Here is a 17,243-nt window from a genome sequence, read left to right as displayed (position 1 = left end):
CCCAGAGTTACCTCTGCTGCAGAGGATAAGTTAATTAATTACCAGCCTCAGAAATCTGCAATTAACTGCACCTCAGATTGCACCTAAGTGTTTACGTAACTGACACATCTCAACATCGACTGTTCAGAGGAGACTGCGTGAATCAGGCCTTCGTAGTCGAATTGCTGCAAAGCAACCACTACAAAAGGACACCAATAAGAAGAGACTTGCTTGGGACAAGAAACACAAGCAATGGACATTAGACCGGTGGAAATCTGTCCTTTGGTCTGATTAGTCCACGTTTTTATTTTTGTTTCCAACCACCGTGTCTTTGTGAGATGCAGAGTAGGTGAACGGATGATCTCTGCATGTGTGGTTCCTACTGTGAAGCATGGAGGTGTGGTGGTGCTTTGCTGTTGACACTGTCGGTGGTTTATTTAGAATTTAAAGGCACACTTAACCAGCATGTCTACCACAACATTCTGCAGCGATCTGCCATCCCATCTGGTTTGCGCTTAGTCCCACTATCATTTGTTTTTCAACAGGACAATGACCCAAAATACCCCTCCAGGCTGTGTAAGGGCTATTTGGCCAAGAAGGAGAGTGATGGAGTGCTGCATCAGATGACCTGGCCTCCACAATCACCTGACCTCAACCCAATTGAGATGGTTTGGGATGAGTTTGACAGCAGAGTGAAGGAAAAGCTGCCAACAAGTGCTCAGCATATTTGGGAACTCCTTCAAGACTGTTGTTAAAGCATTTCAGGTGACTTACCTCTTGAAGCAGGTTGAAAGAATGCAAAGCTGTCATCAAGGCAAAGGTGAAGAAGAAGAATCTCAATATTTGTTTAATTTTTTTATTTGTTTAATTTCATAGTTTTGATGTAGAAAATAGTACAAATAACTCTTGAATGTTTAGGTGCGTCCGAAAGTTTGACTGGATATAGATAGATAGAAATAGAACTAGGGGGTGGCAGGTAGCCTAGTAGTTAGAGCATTGGGCCAGTAACCAAAAGGTTGCTAGATCGAATCCCCGAGCTGACAAGGTAAAAATCTGTTCTGCCCCTGAACAAGGCACTGTTCCTAGGCCGTCATTGTAAATAAGAATTTGCCTAGTTAAATAAATAAAAAATATATAGATATATCAAATCTGTTCCTGTAGTTTTTATCAGATACAGTAATACATATGTTGTCTTTCTTACAGTGGAGGAAAACGGAATAACAACCTAGAAGCTGCTATACAGGAGGCTATGAGCGAGCTGGATAAGATGACAGGCAATGTGAGTACTCTGACGTCTAAACATCATGGGTAGATTCATAGTTTTTGGTTATGTGTACTGTATATACACACCTCTCTATAGACATGACCTTCGGGTGTCCAAATGTGTGTGAGTCTACAGTCTCTAAAGATAGTGTTCCATTTTTATTTCCTAATTTCTTTGGCGCACCAGATGTCACAGAGAGAACGACAAGTCAAGACCCCTAAACCCAAGAGGAGGAAGATCTCCAGATGACAGTGAATGTGTGGATCCGTTACTTCAGTGGCCTTCTGAGTAGCGGTCCATCTAACCAATGGGTTTCATTGTAGCCGATGTGGAACCGCTAGCTAGTTAGCTGTGTGCGCATTAGACGCGACCATTGTCCACTCTGTTAAATCAACTTGGTACTTAGTCCAACTGGATTGGTGCTACAATTAGTCAACACCCCTTCTACCTTGACCACCACCAAGACACTGACAGTGAAAGAAGTACAAGAAAGGATGGAGGAACCTAGCTGCAAAAATAATCGCTATGATATATCCACTGCTAGCTTGTCCTTATATAGAATCTCATTCTTTTCCATATGAGGAAATTGTTGGTACAAATATTTCTGATGCATTTTAGATGTACAATAGACAAAGGAAAACGGTACATTATATTCAGTGATTTTAATTGTGTATATTGTTCAGTATTATCATAGATGAGTCGATCTAATGCTCATTTTCTAATGTACATGTCTATCTTCTATGTTTTTATTTTGCACAAAACAGTGCGGCCAGAGATTTTTTTTTTTTCCAAAAGAAAAGCAGCATAAAGGCATTTTTCTACAGATGTATTGAAACATGCTGTTAAGCATCAAACCGCAGAAGGGTTAGGAACATTTGAACTTATACAGACACTATTTTCAGGAAGGATGTTCTTCTCCTACTGGAAAGGCATACAGAGTCCCAAGAAAAGTAAACTGGAAGATTTTAAGATAGACACTGTGGGTCTATCTGAACATAGAGAGACATGCAAATACTTTCTCTTGTGTTTTTATCCAAGAAAAGAAAAAGCCATCAAGGGAAGGAGTCTCTAAAAAAAATGCCTCTTAAGTTAAATTATATTTACTCCCAAAGTAAAAATGTATTTTCTCTGAATATTTTTGATACAGATTTTCTGTGTTATATCTGCCAAATGACTTTAATTGTGAATGTTTTGTGTTCATAAAAAAAAAAGGGTAAGTTATTGTAAAGTATAAACAAATTTGTTGTATACATGCATTCTGAAAGTATTCAATATTAACAGTTGTAATATATGGTTATGTCACTAGTGTTTTAATTTACAATTAAGTTAATATTTAAATGGTGCAAATCATGTAATTTGAGCATTGCTCTCTTGTGTTTTTTGTTGTTGTGTTTTTACCCTTGAATGTGTCATTTTCAAGTGTCAAAATGCCTTATTGGATGAACTGCACATTTACAGTTCAAAAGAGATCAGTATTATACGCGTTGGTTTCGTTTGCTCTGAAAAGCAAGTTTAAACGACCCACGACAGTATGAGAGTGAACATTGATTTGAGCCTTATATCCAATGCTATAACCCCCAGCTGCCAAAGCTATGCCCCATCACAGGTTGGGACTTTTTAGTTTATATTATTTACCTTTTTAATAGTCTATTGAATAGGTGGCCTTAATTTAGTTGATTTACATTGTTTGTGTTGCTTTTGTGCTTTATTATTTATTTATGAATCCCATATTTATTTGTAGATTTGTTACATTGCATTAAAATGGTTACTTAGCAATAATACTAAGAGTTGTACACTCTGAAAAGCCTTGATGGTGTTATATTTTTCTCTTAACAAATTAACAGCCTATATAATGGATAAATATTCAGTCAGTGGTTTTTAAATATGAATTTATATATTTGTGTTTATTTATGAAGTGTAATTTCTTTGGATGCTTGTATGTGCATATAGTGTTTTTTTTTTATTACTCATGTCAAAACTGTGTGAATATTCCCATGGCCTGAAGACATTTTTAAATGTTTATATTAAATGAGTGAACTTAATTTTCTGTACTTTATACCCTGACTCAGGAGGGGAACCTTCTGATTTGATCAGTCTTGGGTAAATCTGAAATTGTAAAACTGAAAAGTTCTTGATATAAGTTTGTCCAAAAATGTTGTATTTAAAATACAATATCAAGTCATATGTATTTAATTCTAACAGAACAACAGGGCATCCTAAAATGTAATCGCTAGGTGACCAAGTGTTAATACGAGTGTCATCAACATTATATTCATCTGGTTTAGAATTATTTAATTTAGCACTCTTACTCCTAAAATATGAAGAGCTCACCACTAGTTCATGGACTAAGTAAATCATGTTAACTGTTTTCCATTTCAAAATACTAGGCCTATTTATCATTAAAGTATCATGAGTTACATTTCATAACAATTATTTAGGTCTTCCATTTTCAACTTTTTGTCTACTGCAATGATCTTGAGTGATTGTGTTTATATGGAATAAATGTTTTGCCATCTTGTAAAAAAAACCAAAAAAAACAGTTTTGAATTAGCTTTTTATTGCCTGTTTTTTCCCCATGTCATTTTGTGATCTTAATTTCAGGACATACGGTACAAGCTGGAGTGGCCCACATTGGTTTTATGATGTGAAAATATTTGTATTTGTTGTTAAACATTTTTATTTTAAGTCATTTGGCATTTTAACAGTCACATAATGTGGCACCAACATTTAAGTATATTTTGTACTTGGGGTTCTTATAGTTTTTAATATCTTTCTGCATACATTACAGCTGTAGCATCTCCCCTTTCTGCTTCTCCAGCAGAAATGTTTCACATTTTAAAAAGTGTGCCTGAAATTACAGGCAGTGGAAAGTGGCTATTATGCTTCTTTCAAAATCTTTCCATTGTGTTTGTTCCATAGGGATGTACAAATTTGACAAAGTATTGCATTAATTTTGCAATAAAATAATGTCTTCTATCAACTGTGGTTTGTGATTTTTATAATCTCTTCCAGTCCTTTTATCAAAGTTTCCCCTTAAAGCAACTAACTACAACACACCTAACCTAATTCACTTCAAATCCAAACACATCTGTATTTTACATTGCCAGTGTAAAATGTTATATTTTGTATATTCAAGGACACTTAAGTGATCTGTAAATTGTTCAACTACCTTCTTTGCAACTTTTGAAATGATTGGCAGAAATGTTATTGAGCATACTGGGCTGAGTGTTTGGGATAAGTGAACAATCCCCATGTTATATGGTTTTCCAACACAACTAAAAAGTAATACTTAAGGCAAAATTCAAAGTGTGGCGTTTGCATGCATAGTCATTAAAACCATGTTACATGATTTCTTCATGCGTGTTGTATGAGATGCGCGCGCAACACCAGGGCCCATGTTTTTCGGATGTGTCGCGCTGGCTGTCGGGATTGCTCAGACGCTGTGGACATGTCCGCCATGTTTTCCATGGCACTGGGAGAGGATCAACCGAGAAAAATAGCTTCTAAATCCATGTGAACGCGACCAGAAATGGCTTTTCACATTGAATTTCGACCTAATGAGAACCAATGAATCCTTCTAGTGTGGAAACAGCGGAGTCCCTTGTGGATTTATACCGAGTTTTTGAGCGAATTCGGGCGGGATACATGTTTTCTTCGCATTCAATGTGATTGCGATAGGGGCCAACAATGAGTAAACTATCGTTCCGAGCGCGAGCGCTAGACGCCGCCAAACCTCTCCCCATATACCGCAACAAAGACCTTCCAGACCTAAATGACTGCGTTTCGATCAACCGGGCTGTGCCCCAAATGCCTACGGGGATGGAAAAAGAAGAAGAATCGGTAAGAAAAACGTTTTAAAATTGAGATCTCTTAAAAATATATATTTCAGGTGCACAGCAGGGCGATTGTATTCTTGATGCGTTTACGCAACGTCTTGTGCGTATGTTATGTCTATGCTGTGGGTCCTTCATTTCACGCTCGTTGCGTAGTAAATCGTGGTCTTTACGCCAATATATACTCTCATAGCGTAAACAACGAGGCTTCTGTATGATTGGTGACGCTTTCTTCGACTAGTGACGTGAATGATTTTACGTAACATTTCTTGGTTGCTATTGATAACAAACAGGCGTGCGTTGTCGTAACAAGTTAGCTGGGCTAACATTAGCTAGCTAATTTACAGTGAGTTTCTTATCCAACTGTATATGTCTGAAGTAGGTAATCAAATAAAGTAACTATTGTATACTAGTTGGCTAACGGTTAGTTAACTTGGGTTAACTCTAGCTAGCTGTCTTTACTAAGTAACTAACAGGAGATGTGTGGGTGGCAGATGGCTATAGGCGCCGTAAAAGAACCTTGGCCCACTTGTTAGACTAGCAGGGTAGCTAGCTACTTCTGTCTTTGATCTGTATTCTTGTTACATCAGTGCAGATGTAGTATTGCCTGCAGTCAAACAGCAATGAAAGGAGTCCTACACCTTTCAAGTTGTTGCAGGAGGTTTCATCACCATGCTGCAAGCCGCTGTTGGTTTGCCTGTGCAGCTGTGCTGCCAATGAACCCAGGCCATACAAAGTGTTATTTGCAGACAAAACGGTCTTGTCTGCTCTCCGTTTGTACAGTATATGAAAGGCAGCCTCTTGCATTCATGCTATGCAAACATGGGATTTATTTAATTTAAAATACAGAGCCGGTCAGTTACAAAGTAAACACATTAAGTTAATCTCATCATTCTTTCTCTCCCTTACTCACTTTATATCTGGTTCTTCCTCCGTCTCACTCTCTCGCTTTCTGAATTGTGCAAATATAGGGTTTCAAAGAAATTGAATATTTCTCTCCATCTCTCAGGAGCATCATCTCCAGAGGGCCATCTCTGCTCAGTCGGTTTTCAGGGAGAAAAAGGAGAACATGGTCATCCCGGTGCCTGAGGCAGAGAGCAACATCACTTACTACGACCGCCTCTACAAAGGAGAGCTCCGGATCCCCAAACAGCTCTCCCACATCCAGCGTCAGTAGCATTTCCTTGGAAGCAGAGCCTCTATAGGCTAGACCCCCCTCCAATCCAACTCTCTAACACACACGCACACATTTTGACTCAGAGGACAAGCTATCAAATAGTTTCTGAAAGGTTGCGTGCCAACTCTGAATAGTGACTCTTTGACCAGCTAGCGAGTACATATTTGACTCTGTTTTTTTTTTAGCCAAGGTTACAGAACAATTGATGTCAGTTGTTACCACATCACTTTCACAAGATGAAATCTGTCCAGCAGCCGACCAACTGTAATTGGTTAAAGAGGCCCTACACTAAAGCATTTGCACCAAGAAAGCCTTTGCTGACTTCATTTTATCCTCTCTTCCTCCTCTCACAGCCCTGGGTCTGGACAACGAGCAGCCAGACTATGACATGGACTCAGAGGATGAGACTCTCCTCAACAGACTCAACCGCAAGATGGAAATCAAACCCATACAGTTTGAGACCATGGTGGACAGGTTGGAGAAAGCCAGCACAAATCAGGTAACATAACACCCGTCTGGACCACCAGCAATTGTGTTATCTGTGTATATAGAAGATTGACCTGGTTGTAATGCTGCTATAAGAGGTGTTTGCTCTGGAAAATAATCAAGGGAAACATTGTAATAAACTGAACTTTCATTTCACGTCTTCTCACAGATGGTCACTATCACAGAGGCCAAACTGCTGCTGAACGAGGATGACTACCTCCTGAAGGCAGTGTACGACTACTGGGTGAGGAAGAGGAAGAACTGCCGGGGCCCGTCACTCATCCCCCTCATCAAGTTGGAGAAGAGGGACGGCTCCACCAACAACGACGCCTACGTGGCATTCAGACGACGCACAGAGAAGATGCAGACCAGGAAGGTGAGAAATTAGAATCACGTGGCGTGGACTGAAGTGTCTCCTTGCACTTAGATTATATGCAGTTTCAGTATTAGGCGATCATTTGCTGCTCTTTCAGTCTGTGATGACCTTTATTGTAGCGACTCTTATATTTTATTTTACTAGGCAATTAAGTTAATAACAAATTCTTATTTACAATGCCGGCAAAACCCTAACCCGGACGACACTGGGCCAATTGTTTTGCTTTATCTTAGCCAGGTCGCAGTTGCAAATGAGAACTTGTTCTCAACTAGCCTACCTGGTTAAATAAAGGTGGAAAAAAATAAAATAATGTATGCTGCCCTATGGGATTCCCAATCATGTCCGGTTGTGATGCAGCCTGGAATCGAACCAGGGTCTGTAGTGACGTCTCTAGCACTGAGACGCAGACCGCTGTGCCACTCCGGAGCCCCATTGCAAAGGAAAACTTCAAACTTAAAATGGTTTCTGTTCTATCAAGGCTTGGAGCCTTGCACAATTTAATTATTAATTGAATGATGTTGCATGTGATTTGTTTCACGTTAGCTACAATATGTTGTCGCCCCTGTAATGTGCTCTACAAGCATTTATGTCTCTCTGTACCCTTACTCACTCAGGTCCCCCGGTGTAGGCTTGGTGATCCTGAGGGTTGGTATAGTTGTTTGACCGTGTCTCTCGATGTTTAGAACCGTAAGAATGACGAGGCGTCCTATGAGAAGACGTTGAAGCTGAGGAGGGAGTTCAGCCGGACGGTCACCATCCTGGAGATGATCAAGCGGAGGGAGAAGAGCAAGAGAGAGCTCCTGCACCTCACCCTGGAGGTGGTGGAGAAAAGGTGAGCCTTAAAAAGCATTGTGAGATTGTTTGTCTGTGCCTTATTGGTGCCTTGTTTCTCACAATGCGCGTGTGACTGTAGCCTGTGTCCTGCTAGTGGTGCATGGAGGAACCCAGCAGGGCTTCCTGTGTTAAGAGCAGGCTAGGCAACAGGTCATGCCAGGTGGTCATTGTCGGAGTGGGCTGCAGGTCAAGCCAGGTAATCATTGTCGGGGCGGGCTGCAGGTCATGCCAGGTAATCATTGTCGGAGTGGGCTGCAGGTCATGCCGGGTGGTCATTGTCGGAGTGGGCTGCAGGTCATGCCAGGTAATCATTGTCGGGGCGGGCTGCAGGTCATGCCAGGTAATCATTGTCGGAGCGGGCTGCAGGTCATGCCAGGTAATCATTGTCGGAGCGGGTTGCAGGTCATGCCGAGTGGTCATTGTCGGAGCGGGCTGCAGGTCATGCCGAGTGGTCATTGTCGGAGTGGGCTGCAGGTCATGCCAGGTAATCATTGTCGGAGCGGGCTGCAGGTCATGCCGAGTGGTCATTGTCGGAGCGGGCTGCAGGTCATGCCAGGTAATCATTGTCGGAGTGGGCTGCAGGTCATGCCGAGTGGTCATTGTCGGAGTGGGCTGCAGGTCATGCCAGGTAATCATTGTCGGAGCGGGCTGCAGGTCATGCCAGGTGGTCATTGTCGGAGTGGGCTGCAGGTCATGCCAGGTAATCATTGTCGGAGTGGGCTGCAGGTCATGCCGAGTGGTCATTGTCGGAGTGGGCTGCAGGTCATGCCAGGTAATCATTGTCGGAGCGGGCTGCAGGTCATGCCAGGTGGTCATTGTCGGAGTGGGCTGCAGGTCATGCCAGGTAATCATTGTCGGAGCGGGCTGCAGGTCATGCCGAGTGGTCATTGTCGGAGTGGGCTGCAGGTCATGCCAGGTAATCATTGTCGGAGCGGGCTGCAGGTCATGCCAGGTGGTCATTGTCGGAGCGGGCTGCAGGTCATGCCGAGTGGTCATTGTCATCAGAGCTGGGTTCAGGTCATGCCAGGTGGTGTGTCGGAGTGGGCTGCAGGTCACCTAGTTTCTAACACTGTAACACACTAGTCCCGGTGCTGAAAGAAAAGGCTTGTCTCGGCCTGTTCTTTCATGTTGACGGTGAATACCGTCAGTCAATATGAATGATGGTCAAGTTACAGCTGCCTATGTTATTTTGAATGAACGTATTCTTATTATTTATGTGTTGTTTCCGTGTAGATATCAGATGGGTGACTTTACGGGTGAAGTCCTCAGTGAGGTGACAGCCCCTCTGGCTGAGAAGCCCGTCTACACAGTTCCAATCACTGTAACCAATGGAAACCGCCATAACCACAAAGCTGAGATCAAAATCAAGGTAATATTAGGGCTTCTATCAACCATAACATTGCCTCTTTACTTTTACCTGGGGGGGGGGGGTTACATTTGACCATCAAGCAGTTCAGAATAGGGAGATGCTGGAGGATGAAACACTGATTACATTTCAAGAAATTGATTGTAGCAATGAACTCTTCTCACTCTGATCATTTGACTATGAAGAAATCTTGTCTGTGTGGCTCTGATACTTAACGACCTTTAACTCCACTGTCTTTCTCTATCAGACGCACAAGTCAGGTGGTCTCCCCTACCACGGGTACCACCATGTCTCGGTGAAGGACGAGGATCCCTTTGACTTTGTCAGACCAAAGAAAAAGTACACCAGGCGGGAACCTCTGTGCCGCCCCGGCAGGCCTGCCAAGCGCCAGCACATCGTTAACAAGGCCGATATTAAACAGTATGACTTCCACAGCTCTGGAGAGGAGGACTACCCACTGGTCAGTACCTCTGAGAACAGGGTCTTGATGATAATATCATATTGAAGGAGTTTGTGCGTTATGACATTTAGTTTGTGTTGCAAGTGTGCATTTTATATAGTGTTGTTTTTTGTGCTTCTCCTTCAGTCTCCATCATCAGAACCGGACGAGGAGAATGATCCAGATGGAACGTTTGCCTTCAGAAGGAAAGCAGGATGCCATTACCTTGCTGTGAGTCTCACTGCAATCACAACTGTAATTAAAGTATATTCTCTCGCATTCGTTTGCAATTCCACACATTATTAGTATCGGTGGTAATATTGTGCTATTGGGACTAGTCTGTGGCTAAGGTGGTATTTGGTCCCGTCTGTATGTCACGGTGGTAACTAGCCTAAATGAGTAACGGTTGCCTCTGCCTGTCTCTCCAGCCCTGTTTGGACCAGACCTCTGGGCTCCTGTGGGATCACCCTGAGTTGGCAGGGCTGGATGCTCTGCGGCATCGTCAGTCCCTCACCGCCCTCTCTGTTCCCCAACGTTGTGTGGGACTGGCCCGTAGGAGAGTGGGCCGAGGTGGCAGGTACGTCACAGCATACCTCTCACACTGCGTCCACTTATTCTCCTTTGAAATATTTGTCTTCGCCGTCTTCTGTTCAGATAGTTATGCTATAGGTTAGGTATATTGTAGGTTAGGTATTTATCGCGACTTTGATTTAAGTCTATTCATAAATGTTAACTCACATTATGATCAATCTCCTCTTCTCTCAGGGTCCTGTTGGATCGGGCATCGTCAGACCTGGATGGAGTACTGAAGCAGCTAGACTCAGGTGTCTTCAGCTCCTCCTTCCCCAAGGACCTTTCTGACCACCAGGTATCCACACAGAACCATCGAACTATGCCTGGCTCTGCATCCTCGCTGACAGACCTTCTGAGCAACATTCAAGCCCTGAGGTGGCGCTTTTTCAGACCTAGGTCTACCCAGGGTGACGGCAGTGGGGAAGGCAGGACGGGTAGACCTTCCATGGACAACAGGTTGTCTGGAGGGCTGTTTGTCCACACCAAGAACAGTGGCTCAGGTGAGCTCCTCCTCAACACCATAGTGAAGGTCCATCTTCCGCTTTCCAAGCCACTACCAAACATAATTTATCTGTATACAGTTTCTATCTTGGCTATATTGTGATAATACTGCTTGTGGAACACATTTGGTTCTTCTGTTAATTTTCCTGTCAGCCCCCATGGTCTTCCTCACATTTCTCAACAGAAACTGTTCTCAGATCTGCCAGGAATGGTTGATTCACAACTCCCAGTCAGAAATTATTTGTTCAGGGAAGTTGAAAGACTGCCACTGAACTGTAGCATGTTAGGAGCTTGCATATTGAGGAACTGGCCTCTCTCCTCTTTCTGTTTGCAATTTCCTTGGCTGCTTCTTCTCTCTGACCCCTAGTGTTAAGGAGTGGCACCGCAGGCAGTCTTCATCTCCTCACCATATCCTCCTCCCTTCAAGGATGCTGTATTACAGTCTGCTTATCTTCCCTCCTTTGTTGCTGTGCACACCACCAATATATGTATTGGTCTCTCTTTTATCTCTGTTGTTCTTACTCTGATGGCCTTGATCTCCTGTATCTACAGGTGGCATCACAGAGGAACAATACCAGGTCCATCAGCAGGCTCTGGCCCAGATGCAGAAACAGCAGCTGGCTCAACTGCAGCTGAAAGCTCCTCCTCCCCAGCAGCATTTCTCACTGCCCGAGCGACAAAACACACAGGTACACAGTCTTTCACCCCTTACACAGCATTCCTAATGACTTCAGTCCAGTCAGTGGGGCAGAATGCATTTTCATTTAATGTGTTGATAGGTTTCAAACCGCTCCGTGTGTGTTTGGATGACTGCTATGGCCGTGTTCTGTTCTAAAGACTGTCATTATATTGTGTTGTAGACTGCCGGCTCCACTGACTGCATCATATCAAAGACTCTTGACTCGGCCGGCGCCCATTTTGCTGCATCAGCTGTGATCAGTGCTCCAGGCCAGGTCAACAATGAGAACAAACCAGACAACACCAGCGTCAACGGGGTCGTCCAGCCTTTAGGTCCGCTTCAAAATATATCATACATTTGAAATCTATGGACTACTCTCAGATATTATTTTGTTGTCGGGTTCCGTAGAGGAGTTGAGTCATTGCAAAATGACCACCCCACTTCATTAATTCACATTTTAAGATATGTGCTTATTCGGGTAATAGGCCTACTCGGGTTTGACGGTGTCATATCACCTCTCCTGCAGGGACCTCCAGACCTCCTCACTCTACCAGCACATCCCAGGGCGGCACAGGGTTGGACAGGTCAGGTCGGACCCCCTCCAGCGGTGGCCCTCTGCTCCCTGCTTCCCACTCGACCACACCCCAGTCTCTGCCCAATCACCGGGGCCACGGCAGCGCTGTCTCCCCTGCCCACCACCACCACAATGCCCGGCCCTCACCGTCTTCCTTGAAGCTGGCCACCATGGCCACAAGCAGCCTGGACCGCGTGCCCAAGGTGACGCCTGCCATCAGCAGCATGGCCAGGTAAGACCTTTTAATTTCTTATTTAATTTAGAATGGCTGATATACAGCACCAGTCAAAGGTTTGGACACAGCTACTCATTCAAGTTTTTTTTTTTTTTTTTTTACTGTTTTCTACATTGTAGAATAATAGTGAAGACATAAACTATGAAATAACACATGGAATCATGTAGTAACCAAAAAAGTGTTAAACAAATCAAAATATATTTTAGATTCTTCAAAGTAGCCACCCTTTGCCTTGATGACTGCTTTGCACACTCTTGGTATTCTCTCAACCAGCTTCATGAGATAGTCCCATGGAATACATTTCAATTAACAGGTATGCGTTGTTAAATTCATTTGTGGAATTTCTTTCCTTAATGCATTTCAGCCAATCAGTTGTGTTGTGACAAGGTAGCGGTGGTATACAGAAGATAGCCCTATTTGGTAAAAGACCAAGTCCATATTATAGCAAGAACAGCTCAAATAAGCAAAGAGAAACGACAGTCCAGCATTACTTTAAGACATGAAGGTCCGGAAAATGGCAAGAATTTTGAAAGTTTAAGTGCAGTCGCAAAAACCACCAAGCGCTATGATGAAACTGTCTCTCATGAGGACCCCCACAGGAAAGGAAAACCCAGAGTCACCTCTGCTGCAGAGGATAAGTTCATTAGACTTGCCAGCCTCAGAAATTGCTGCCCAAATAAATGCTTCATAGAGTTCAAGTAACAGATACATCTCAACATCAACTGTTCGGAGGAGACTGTGTGAATCAGGCCTTCGTGGTCGAATTGCTGCAAAGAAACCACAACTAAAGGACACCAATAAGAAGAAGAGACTTGCTTGGGCCAAGAAACATGAGCAATGGACATTAGATCGGTGGAAATCTGTCCTTTGGTCTGATGCGTCCAAATTTGAGATTTTTGGTTCCAACCATTGTCTTTGTGAGATGCAGAGTAAGTGAACTGATCTCTGCATGTGTGGTTCCCACCGTGAAGCATGGAGGAGGTGGTGTGGGGGTGCTTTGCATGTGACACTGTGTGATATATTTAGAATTCAAGGCAAACTTACCCAGCATGTCTACCACAGCAGCGATCTGCCATCCCATCTGATTTGGGCTTAGTGGAACTATCATTTGTTTTTCAACAGGACAATGACCCAAACACACCTCAAGGCTATTTGACCAAAGAAGAGCCACTAGAGCTAAATAACACTAATGTCCACAACCACATATACTGAACTCGTGAAAAGTGGGAGATGCTGTCAAGAAACACTGGCATATTTTATCATCGGACCCAGCTTTGCCAGCTGAATTTAAGAATCCACCACTTATTGTATATAGGAGAGCTCGCAGTTTACACGATAAATTGGTCCATGCCAACTGCCAGCCACAAAAGAAAATCAGCCAGGCTCTTTTATGGCCTCTTCCGAATGGCAGCTATTAAGTGCAGAGGTTGAGCACAGTGCAACAATATAAAGTGCGAATATTTCTGCCACCCACAGACAGGAAACCAGTTCCAAATAAATGACATTATGTGCTCCACCACCCATGTTATCTAAATTATTCAATGTCAATGTGGCCTGTATTTATTTTCAAGATTTTGTGGCATAGAGAAAGTTATGATATCAGACAGGGGAGGTGATACTAATAATACTCTGAGTAAAAGAGGATGTTTTTAGATTTTCACCCTCCCGACATTTTTTCCTAAAGGTCTTAATAATGAAATGTAATAGGCCTACTCGGGTTTGACGATGTCATATCACCTCTCCTGCAGGGACCTCCTGTATGTTATGTTGTAAATTTGAACATGAATTATTACCTGCAGCCCGCTCCGACAATGACCACCTATTTCAGATTTACTTTGACGTTCTTCTTTCGCGGTACACTGTGATTTGTGTGAACTTGCTTGGTCGATGTCCTCGTTGTGGTTTTACTGACGTGTTAAATACGTTTTATGTACACCCTTGATTTGAATATTTATGAAATGCATATTTGTTATATTTGATATAGTACGTATTTATTTTCCCTCGACTCTAACCCCATCTAACCCCATTCGATGCGTGGAACGGGTGTGGGTGTGGCTAGGTCTACATAAGGGTGCTAATTTAAAAAAACTCACAAAAGCCCTGACGAAGGCCGTGAGGCTGATACGTAATGCTTATTAAAAAGCGGTGATACTATCGTGCGGGGTTCTTCTTTTTTTCTCATTTTATTCAGTTTCCATGCACCTGCAAAAAAGATAGCTCAGATAGATGTGAGAGTGCCTTTTTAAATTAAGAATCTAAAATATTTTGATTTGTTTAACACACTTTTTTTTTTGCTACATGATTCCATATGTGTTATTTCATAGTTTTGATGTCTTCACTGTTATTCTACAATGTAGAAAATAGTTTTTTAAAATATAGAAAAACCCTTGAATGAGTACGTGCGTCTCCGCTTTTGACTGGTACTGTACATGTGTTTTTAATTTTCCAGGCATACCAATTAGCTTTTTATCTGAATAATGAATGACTATTTCTTAATTTTTTTCAGGGATAATCACGAACCGGAGAGACTTGCGCTGAACGGTATTTCAGAGACCACAGTACCAATGGAGGTGACATAACCTCGTCCTTTCCTCCTCCCCTCAGACCGGTGAATGTGACAAACTAACTCGCCTCCGCTAGAAAGAATGCAAGCCCCAGCCACCAGAGGGCAAGCATATACAAGGACCTATACAGAATCGAGCATATCAAAATATTATAACAAATTTGTCTATTATAAATGTAAATTTTGTAAATTGGGAATATCACTAACTTGTAAAATAGTATGTTTGTATCATTGGTATGTTTCTTTTTTTTCTGTTACTTGAATTCTAGCGAATTTGTCATCATGCTTTTGCACTTAAAAATGCAAAAAAAAAAGTTGAACATGTAAAAAAGCAACAACAAAAAAAAAGACTTGTTTGTTGTTGGGATCATGAGCATGAACCACGGATCCCGTATCACTCGTTTTCACTATTTATTTTGCAATGTTTACATTTTTGTATCTCTAAAGAGGAAATTAATCCGCAAAATGTGGACATTGGTGTTGCTAGCATATTTTATTCTTGTGCTTTTTTTTCTTCTGAAGATGGAAAAATTATCCTGATTTTTGATTTGGTTTCACAAATTGAATAGATATGGTCTTTTTGTAAGTAACGTTAGATTAGTAATGGTATTTTCCCCTTCAGACATTTTACTTTCTGTTACTTTGTCAGTTGTAACAGGAATTTGTCTTTTTAATTCTGTTTTTTATTTTTTCATTCAATGCAGAATTTTCCAAAAACAGTGAAGAAATCTTAAATGTGCCATTCGCCATACAAACCTATTTATTTGAAATGACAAATAAATGCATCCTAAGATCTATTTGCAAATGTAAAGCAGGAAAACCATTTTTAAAAAATAATATATTTGTCCTTTTACACAGGTCAATGAAGAGTACATAGGAATCTTACCATTCTATCTGTAATGTATTACGCGGTGTAATCTTGAAGATTACTTGGCAACTCTGTTGAATGACTAACCCTTTGGATTGGGGGGTGCAGATCAATATTTTTGGGATTTGTTTTTCTCCCTTGGTGAAGGGGCAAGAAACATGTTGAAACGATGTCTGATGGTCGGTGCTTGACCTCTCCTGTAGATTAGTGTAGTTGATGTAGTGATTCCTGTACAGATATTAGAAATATGTTTAGATAATTATCTAGTGTTCATGCACTATTTCTTCAGACATACCTGTTTCCCTGTTACTTGTTCTTGGAGGGTTTCAGAAAAAAGTGCTGGGAAATAAACATATCTATTCATATCAGTATATGAACTCTCTTTCTTCTTGTTTGTGTTTTCTTCACCAACGTGAGTTATGTATTTAGCCTTAAGTGAAGTTTTACTCAAGAAAGTGATTGTATGCTACATCTGTTGCTATGTTTTAGTCTTCAGAATGTTCTATACTCTGTTTAGTAGTTATCCTTCCCTGCAGTCTGAAATGTATTCCGATGCAAGATCTCGAGTGAGGTTTTAGTCATGTAAGGTAGGCCAACTAAAGACATGGAGCAGCCTGGTCTCATAGACTAGACGTAACATAGTAGAGGTACATTCGGGAAGCTCAAGTTAGTATATGTTACGTTTGGTATGTTTACATAAGACATGGTTACTTGAGGTAAAAACAAAAGTAGGGTGGTTGATCAGGTGAACATCTCTAAACCGCAAAGGTTGTGTGTTCGAATCTCATCGGGGACAGTTATAGCTAATCAGCAACTAGTTGTAGCTCCTTTGCAACTATTTAGCAGGTTAGCTAACCCTTCCCCTAGCCATGCTGACAGGTTGAATGGACCCGTTATTAGCATTGGGGACATCAGAGGCCCCCTCATTCATAGGATACCCACTAGAGGGAAGCATTGGGTTGAGTGATTAGCTTTCAAAGGATCATATTTATCGAATAGGAAGCTGGTGCACACCCAGAGGAAAGTATTTTGTGTAGAGGTGCTGACTAACTCTGAATAAACTGCAAGCTTTTTTTTTTTTAAATAGCTGAACATATATAAACTCCCAGTAATGTATTGGGTAAAACATCAACGTTTCGACATCACTGCCTTCTTAAAGGATCATATTGGACCATCAATTCTATTTTACACAGAAATGTCTTATGTGGTGATGAGTTAAATTAGGGGACTAGGTGTATAACATTTTCAAAGTAATATCATCAATGGCAATAACTTATTGTATTGTTTATCAATATGATTTCACTACTGCTCCCAAAATTGCACAGGTGTCATGTTCGGGATGCAAGCACGTGATAAACTGCAACATCAGCATCCCCATCTCTTGGGTGGACCTAGATGGGATTGACTGGACAGCATCAGCGCAACGAGCTTCAAATTGGTGGATGCTGGTTATGATGCAAGGCGCCATCGGCGGATACGGGAATACTGGAAGTCTG

At 42.0% G+C, this 17,243-nt stretch overlaps 2 protein-coding genes across 3 annotated transcripts in view; both read left to right on the top strand.

Annotated features, from left to right (window-relative positions):
• The window catches only part of LOC139380914 (methyl-CpG-binding domain protein 5-like), a 47,949-nt gene extending 43,726 nt beyond the window's left edge, over positions 1 to 4,223 (top strand). The window contains exons 9-10 of one of the 2 annotated variants that reach the window (XR_011628485.1): positions 1,183 to 1,258; positions 1,430 to 4,221. Coding sequence is in view for 1 of the 2 variants with exons in the window: in XM_071124076.1 (XP_070980177.1) it covers positions 1,183 to 1,258; positions 1,430 to 1,492 (139 nt within the window). In the remaining variant the exon portion in view is untranslated. Of the gene's footprint in view, positions 1 to 1,182; positions 1,259 to 1,429 lie in introns of both variants that reach the window. The other variant, XM_071124076.1, reaches the window with a different exon arrangement.
• A 442-nt stretch (positions 4,224 to 4,665) lies between these two features.
• On the top strand, positions 4,666 to 16,131 carry LOC139380913 (enhancer of polycomb homolog 2-like). Its single transcript, XM_071124074.1, has 14 exons — positions 4,666 to 5,083; positions 6,086 to 6,245; positions 6,607 to 6,752; positions 6,909 to 7,115; positions 7,799 to 7,947; positions 9,183 to 9,318; positions 9,563 to 9,775; positions 9,902 to 9,985; positions 10,183 to 10,331; positions 10,520 to 10,827; positions 11,381 to 11,517; positions 11,689 to 11,839; positions 12,034 to 12,313; positions 14,823 to 16,131. Exons 1-14 carry the CDS (start codon positions 4,931 to 4,933, stop codon positions 14,893 to 14,895), a joined length of 2,346 nt encoding a protein of 781 aa, XP_070980175.1. The 5' UTR covers positions 4,666 to 4,930; the 3' UTR covers positions 14,896 to 16,131.
• The last annotated feature ends 1,112 nt before the right edge of the window (positions 16,132 to 17,243 follow it).

Source organism: Oncorhynchus clarkii, chromosome 22 (assembly GCF_045791955.1).
Source record: "Oncorhynchus clarkii lewisi isolate Uvic-CL-2024 chromosome 22, UVic_Ocla_1.0, whole genome shotgun sequence".
In the NCBI taxonomy this organism is placed as follows: domain Eukaryota; kingdom Metazoa; phylum Chordata; class Actinopteri; order Salmoniformes; family Salmonidae; genus Oncorhynchus; species Oncorhynchus clarkii.
This window is presented reverse-complemented; position numbering and strand designations above follow the sequence as displayed.